The sequence below is a fragment of the Lottia gigantea genome (genome assembly GCF_000327385.1).
Source record: "Lottia gigantea unplaced genomic scaffold LOTGIsca_139, whole genome shotgun sequence".
In the NCBI taxonomy this organism is placed as follows: Eukaryota; Metazoa; Mollusca; class Gastropoda; family Lottiidae; genus Lottia; species Lottia gigantea.
Window position 1 is genome coordinate 41,912 of NW_008707601.1, and position 8,225 is coordinate 50,136.

Genomic DNA, 8,225 nt, shown 5'->3' on the forward strand with positions numbered 1-8,225 from the left:
ATACTTAGTCAGATTTTCAAGATACTAAGTTAGATTTTCAAGATACTAAGTCAGATTTTCAAGATACTAGGTCAGATTTTCATGATACTAAGTCAGATTTTCATGATACTAAGACAGATTTTCAAGATACTAAGTCAGATTTTCAAGATACTAGGTCAGATTTTCAAGATACTAAGTCAGATTTTCATGATACTAAGACAGATTTTCAAGATACTAAGTCAGATTTTCAAGATACTAAGTCAGATTTTCAAGATACTAGGTCAGATTTTCAAGATACTAAGTCAGATTTTCAAAATACTAAGTCAGATTTTCAAGATACTAAGTCAGATTTTCATGATACTAAGACAGATTTTCAAGATACTAAGTCAGATTTTCAAGATACTAAGTCAGATTTTCAAGATACTAAGTCAGATTTTCAAGATACTAAGTCAGATTTTCAAGATACTAAGACAGATTTTCAAGATACTAAGACAGATTTTCAAGATACTAAGTTAGATTTTCAAGATACTAAGTCAGATTTTCAAGATACTGGGTCAGATTTTCAAGATACTAAGTCAGATTTTCAAGATACTAAGTCAGATTTTCAAGAAACTAACACAGATTTTCAAGATACTAAGTCAGATTTTCAAGATTTTCAAATCATAGAAAATAGATCTGTTTTAGAGCGTTCTTGTCAGAAAATGTGATCATTCGTTGTTCTTTTTTATTCAAATTATCACAAACATAGTTTTAGGTTTATTCAATACTGATTTCAATAGTTCAAAAAATCGGTTTATTGGAAATGCAATTTCACTTCGCATTTACTTGAAGAGATTGTAAAGAGATTTTCTAAATCGTTTATGTGTATCGGGAAATTGATAGCATCAATTTGCACCATTTTCAATCAGACGTCTGTGGTTCTTGTAATTCCAAGTGATGACGTCGCAAAATATGCTCTCTTGTCCTTGCAAAATTTCCCTCATTGCACCTTGCATAGAGCTGTCCGTCTTCATTAGACAACATGGTGCAGAAAATTAGGACTTAAACTTCCTTCATTTCATTACATTTCAATTGTACGTGGACGTAAACGCTGCATTATATGCAGTGGTGGAGCAAAAAGGGGTGTGGAGGAGGGTGACCCAAAAGGGACGGGAAAAATCTCATAACTAGTTTAGAAATTCGGGCAATCTCAGGTAAACCAGATCCAGATTATGCAGTAGATGTAAGTTAGACACGTGTTTATTAAGTTATCTGGTAATTCAAGATAGGTTTAGCATAGGTTCTAGCAACTTGCGTACCACGTATGCCAGACTCAGAGTCATACGTAGTTTTGCATTTTGTGCATGCATATTGATACCACATATTGAGTTTTCCCGACCAGAATTCATGCATTTTAATATTTAGATCACTCTAATGTTTCGTTTCTTTGACATTCTAGGCCGAGAAGAGCTTGTTTCACCTCAGTTGGTGGCCATCTTGACAAATGGCGGCCATTTGATATTAAAACGATTGAGTAATACGGGACAGAATACATACATTTTGATAATCAACATGATTCAAATATTTAGTTTTCTCAACATTCTAGGCAGAAACAGATTGTTTCACCTTTAACTTGGCAGCCATCTTGAAAAATAGTGACCATTTAGTTTTTTCACCTGGATAGCGACCATTTGCGAAAGATTAGGTCCTGGGTAAATCGTGTGCCAAATGTTCTTGAAATGAAAGATCGTTTCAGTTATCCACTGCACTTATGGACAATTTTATTTCAAATCCATTCACAACATTTTCATATCGCTTCCACTTTTGACGCCATTTGCTTGTAAACTAGAAGATAATTAAAAAAAATTAGTTTGGCAATGAATTGGAATTGTCCATACAAAAATAATGGAATGATAAAATCCAATCGGGAAGAAAAGGATAAGCTGCCATATTGATATGGTTGATAAAACCCGAACTGGGGCCTCTGGGGTTAATCCGATTTGTGTGTTTTGTTATCTTTGTTATCTCCAGGCCACGAATTTTGAATTTTTTTTTTTCTGTTTCTCGTTGATAGTTTTAATAATTGTCAACTTTTCTCGCGACTGTTACTTGATGACCTGACTATTTTGAGTTAAGCAAATCGAAAGAAGACTACTGTCAGATATATAGTATACATGTGCTTGTACAGGACACGACTATTCAACACTTCATTCTTCATATTCATATAATACCCAAACCTGACAGAAATGGACAATTTAGACATCAAAATCATAATATGATTTATCTTGACAATAAACAGGCAAAAGAAAACAAACAAAAGGGAAATGAAGGGGTGTCAAAAATACCTCTTACTAAATTCATCAGTGCAGATTTTTTTCAATGGTCTGAATTCTTATGTGCAATTTCTTGTGGGAGTTATCTCCCTTTTATCATTGTATCATTAAATGCCAGGTAACAACTATCAAGACTCGCGGTCGCGGCACGTAGTGACGGAGGCGCAAGCCTCCCTACACTGGGAGTACAAATAGGAGGCGATATTATCAGATCTTGAGGTCAGTCGTGGCAATTGTGTTAACAGAAGAAACTTTTGAACCATTCTAGATTTGTCTACGATCGTTGACGATTATTGACGATAAAGATCTTGATTAAAATCGTTCGCGAATCGTGATAGTTGGAATCCGATATAAAAGAGATAGTTGGAATCCGATATAAAAGAGATAGTTGGAATCCGATATAAAAGAGATAGTTGGAATCCGATATAAAAGAGATAGTTGGAATCCATTTTAAAAGATATAGTTGGAATCCGATATAGTAGAGATAGTTGGAATCCGATATAAAAGAGATAGTTGGAATCCGATATAGTAGAGATAGTTGGAATCCGATATAAAAGAGATAGTTGGAATCCGATATATAAAGAGATGTATCATGTTCAGACGGTCTCAAAACATTTGGTCAAAATATTCCCAACTTGTGGACATAATATCTGTAGCTAAAGGCATTGTAAAGAGGTTTTCTGCATTTTTAAGTGTATTGTATACTGATAGCATCAAATTGTACCATTTTTCATCAGAAGTCTGTTGTCCAACAATTCCATTGTGTTTAGTGAGGTCACTCATCCTGAAGTGCCGTATGTGATAAGGCATAATTGCGATAGTGACGTCATCAAACAATTTTTTTTGTGGATTTGCTGGGACCACAGTTGTCTGATTGAAAATTGGAATGGTGCAAATTAATGCTATCAGTGTCCGTGATACGCACATAAAACCTAGAATGATTTTACAATGTTTACAATTGATATATCTGTTTACTAAAGGGAGATATGAGGGATTTTTTTGTAGGGTTATGGGTAAAACTCGGTGACAAGCCGAACAGCCTGGCGAAGCTACGAAAGTCCTTAAGAACCGCCGAAAAAATCAATCTTTAAAAGTCACGAATGAACATGGGCAGATTTTTTGTTTTGTATAAACAATATTTATTAACATAATAGGATTGAGGAACAGGCCCTCGCCTATAATACCCTCGGGTAAATTGACACACTGACTTTGATTCAAAATTATATAATGATTTTAAATCCTACAGCATTAAAAGAAAAAAATCGGTGAAGGAAATCAGCGTCTATCGCACGATTTGAAACCCTATATTTGGACCCTGTTGACCTCGCCGTTGGGGATAATTCTATTGTAACAATGGTGAAATACACTGGAAAACATCTAAAGCAAAGAAAACTGAGACTGTACCTTGTCCGATTGTAACAAACAAAACTAACGACGTGCTTTGGCAATATCATTTATAACGACTATTAACAATAGTTAACCTAAATATCCCCCCTGAGACAGGCCCATATCTAAATCTCTCCCACACGAAATCCTACCACGACACGTCTCGAAATGATGGCGATTACTCTCAAATATTCTGGCATTTCGCGTCAAATTGTGAATTCATTTTCTTATAAAAGTTTTAAAAAGTATGCAATTCGATCATTAAAAAACATCCAACCCCAAACTCAAAACACTAATCCAAGAAATCTATGTTAAAATCCCCTGCTTAAAAGTAAGAAAAACGAGAACGATCTTCAATTTCATTACTTCAATTTCGGCATTAACCGAATTTGAACAATGTAATCTGTATCTTGACGTGTATATACAGATTAAGAATTGTCCATCCCAATGATTTATTTTCCCTGCAAAGGTCGGATGGACGAACATTGAGAGTGGGTTTTACACAAATTGGAAAACAAAGCGAGGTCCAGGTACAGATCAATCAACAGTTGAAACTCAAATATGTAAAGGGTGATGAAGCCATCGTTATTCGTTTGTTATTTGACTCTGAAGGTGTTTTAATCTGTTATATACCCATCAAACCATCAAATCACAAGGAGGGAATGGACATATACATACTAAAAAAGACTTTTCAAATCATAAGACAACAACTGGCATATACATAGGAAAATTATTATCAAAATCACAAGAAATCAACCGACGTAAACCTATCAAAACTGACGTAAACCTATCAAAACCATTATTCAAATCACAAGAAGAAACCTTATAAATACCTAACAAAACCATTATTCAAAGCACAAGAAGAAAACTGATATAAACCTATCAAAACCATTATTCAAATCACAAGAAGAAAACTGATATAAACCTATCAAAACCATTATTCAAATCACAAGAAGAAAACTGACATAAACCTATCAAAACCATTATTCAAATCACAAGAAGAAAACTGACATAAACCTATCAAAATCATCATTCAAATCACAGGGAGAAAACTGATATAAACCTATCAAAATCATTATTCAAATCACAGGGAGAAAAACTGACATAAAGCTATCAAAACCATTATTCAAATCACAGGGAGAAAACTGATATATACCTATCAAAACTATTATTCAAATTACAGGGAGAAAAATGATATAAAGCTATCAAAACCAGTATTCAAATCACAGGGAGAAAACTGATATATACCTATCAAAACCAGTATTCAAATCACAGGGAGAAAACTGATATATACCTATCAAAACTATTATTCAAATCACAGGGAGATAAACTGACATAAAGCTATCAAAACCATTATTCAAATCACAAGGAGAAAAAATGACATAAAGCTATCAAAACTATTATTCATATCACAAGAAGAAAACTGACATAAACCTATCAAAACCATTATTCAAATCACAGGGAAAAAACTGATATATACCTATCAAAACTATTATTCAAATCACAGGGAGAAAAATGATATAAAGCTATCAAAACCAGTATTCAAATCACAAGGAGAAAACTGATATATACCTATCAAAATCATTATTCAAATCACAGGGAGAAAAACTGATATAAACCTATCAAAATCATTATTCAAATCACAGTGAAAATACCGGCATTAAAACTATTTACTATGTAAAAACTGACCACCAGTGCTAAATTATTTTTAATAAATTGTACATTCATAATTGTATAATACATCTCTTAAATTAAACTCTTATGTATCTCATGAATATATGTATTGAATAGACATCTATAATTAAACTTCACATTTTGATACATTTCTTGTTATTATTGAAGTACAGAGCAAACATCCCTCAGGCAAGATGAAAAATATTTCTTTAACGAAACCAAATGTTTAAAAGGCGACGTAATTTATATTAGGATCTTATGATTTAAATCTGCGTTATCTCTATCAAATTTGAACCGGATTAATTTGATGTTTAATTAATTAATAAAAGGCTTATTAGTACATGTATTATACTTCTATTGACACAATTTCCTAGTGGAGTGGTTCTACGCCGGACACAATTTTTTTTCACTTTTTTAGTTTGAAATTTAATCAATATGAGCTATAAAATTAGTATAATTTTATTCATCTCCCTGACTCACTCGAAAGACCGGAAGCTTTTCTATGTCGGCCTTGCAACCTACAAAACAAACAGGTAAATCTGAGCCTTAGACATCCAAATAAGCGAGCCAGCGCTTGGCCCTTTGAGTCAACGCAGCCCCCACAACCATTTATAATGCAGATCATATAACGTAATACACCCGGACGTGGTTTGATATACGAAGTTTTTGATATTCTACAATACTAAAAAATCATTATAAGAAATGAAAAGCTTAGGTAGGGCGAGGTCATTATAGACATAATTATTATTATCTCAAGCCATTCTGCAATCCACTTCTAATCCGTCATCCCTATTTATGTTATTTGTATAGCTGATTAGTATATTCATTGATGGATATATACCGGATTGGATATGAAAGGTTGGGGAGTATATGATTATATTATGGACAATGGAAAGACGTGCTTGTTTCACGAAAAGAATTCGTTTCAAGGATGTCACACCTGGCCTCACCTGTTCTGATGAAACTTTTTTATTTTACATTCTTTATGTAGATCTACGATTGGAAATATGAAAGACTAAGTGGAAGGCACACATATACAATTACCTTACTCAATCTAAATGCACTGATTTTATGTGTTTAGTTGAAGTTGAAATTACTGGGGGATGGGGGCCGTAGATTTGGTCCAACCAGTCCCTATGGTAATTGAGTCACTGTGATAATGACGTTTTAGATGACGATGACTATGATACTCATGACAGTTATGATGACGCCTAGTGATGATTTTGCTTCAAGATGACGTTTATACCATATGATGATGAATTTTTGGTTGATGGTGTTTATAGTGATAACGTTTATGAGATAGTGATATTGATGAAATATCACGAAAACAATGAAACGAATGGAGATTTACATCCTACTTTTCTGCACCTAATGCAACCAATGGAGACGAGCAACGCCATGCAAGGAGCAATGAGGGACATTTTGTAAGGACAGTGGTGTCAGCTAAAATCGATAGATCTTTGACGTACGTAGCCTACAGTAGCACACGGCTACCTGGTTTATTGTCCCATCCGAATGATTAGATGATTTATCATGTCAGTCTCTCCGACCTTCATCACTGGCAGGGGATATCGGGTTGAAAACCCGAATGTATTATCTCGACCTATCCTGGGGAATATGGTAATTATCAAGATTATGCTGAAGATGACAAACTAAGTACATGATAGAAAACTATATATTATGTAAATTTTGGGTTTTTTTTATTTTGATACGTGAGTCATATGAACAACACAAATACATTACAGATTTAGTCTCAGAGTCGACTGACCTACATTCTCTGTGTCCTTTTTTGTCATTTTGGGACAAATCATGACAATCAAGTAAAGTATTATGTTCGTATCATGTTGAAAATCAAATATTATATAAGATAAACATCCAATTAAGGTGATAATTGGTTTCTCCATATGCTGGGTCTCATAAAATATGTAAAAATGCAGTTACATGATGATGTCCTTGATAAAACAGATATCGGCAGCATGCAAAAAGTTCCTCTTGTTAATAAGACTATCTGTCACATGAAAAAAGCAAACAACTGCACAAAGTCGTAGTCATTATTGACAAAACAGTTACCTTCCTGTGTACAAAGACACCTATCACAGATTCTGTACTACGTTGTCGAGTCAAACAGACCCGGTGTTAGAGACAATCTTTAAACTTAACATGGTCTTTAATATTTAAAACATTGGTTTAAATACCAACATCAAAACATACCAAGAAATTGGTACTACAACAGACAATGTAAATCCAATTTCTTAATAGAAAGCTTTAAGAGTATCATCCGATGAAAAAATGCGTCCTATTATTCAAGTCTACCCCTCTGCCCTACACGTTTTACCGAAATTTGCGAGTCTGCATCGTTTTGGAATTGATCATTAGCTTTAGAAGATAAAATGCTAAAATATTGTGATGTTTGTAGTCTTAGCTGACACCCTACTTCGTCTTATACCTTCACTACAATAGCCACAAATGCATTGATTTGATTGGATTTTACGCGAGCGAATACAGCCAGCAAGAGTCGTCAACAGAATGTCCGTGAATAATAAACCAAGTACCAACGATCCAAAACGCAAAACGATACCCAAAATTCAAATTTACCCAAAATCCCGTTTGATGCATTCTCCGCCTTCCTAGATTGGATATTTTTTTTAGGGAATAGTCTCCCACTGACTCTCCAACCATGACTAGTAGCCCCTGAAATCGAAAAGGGGAGCCAATGTGTTCGGATGGCCCCAGTCGTCGATGAAATCATGACTAACCCACTGTATATGCTCAATATGTAAAGCGATGTAAAAAAGACTCACAGGCGTTACTGTTCATCAATTCTCAGCCTTGTACAAGAATATGAACATGAACAGAGATATCGTGTCAATGTTT

At 34.2% G+C, this 8,225-nt stretch overlaps 1 protein-coding gene across 1 annotated transcript; it reads left to right on the forward strand.

Annotated features, from left to right (window-relative positions):
• Positions 1 to 11: 11 nt before the first annotated feature.
• Positions 12 to 686, forward strand: LOTGIDRAFT_139672 (hypothetical protein; the record flags this gene model as incomplete). Its single annotated transcript, XM_009049555.1, has 1 exon — positions 12 to 686. A coding segment is annotated over one exon (675 nt), but the record flags the coding sequence as incomplete, so codon positions are not given.
• Between the last annotated feature and the right edge of the window lie 7,539 nt (positions 687 to 8,225).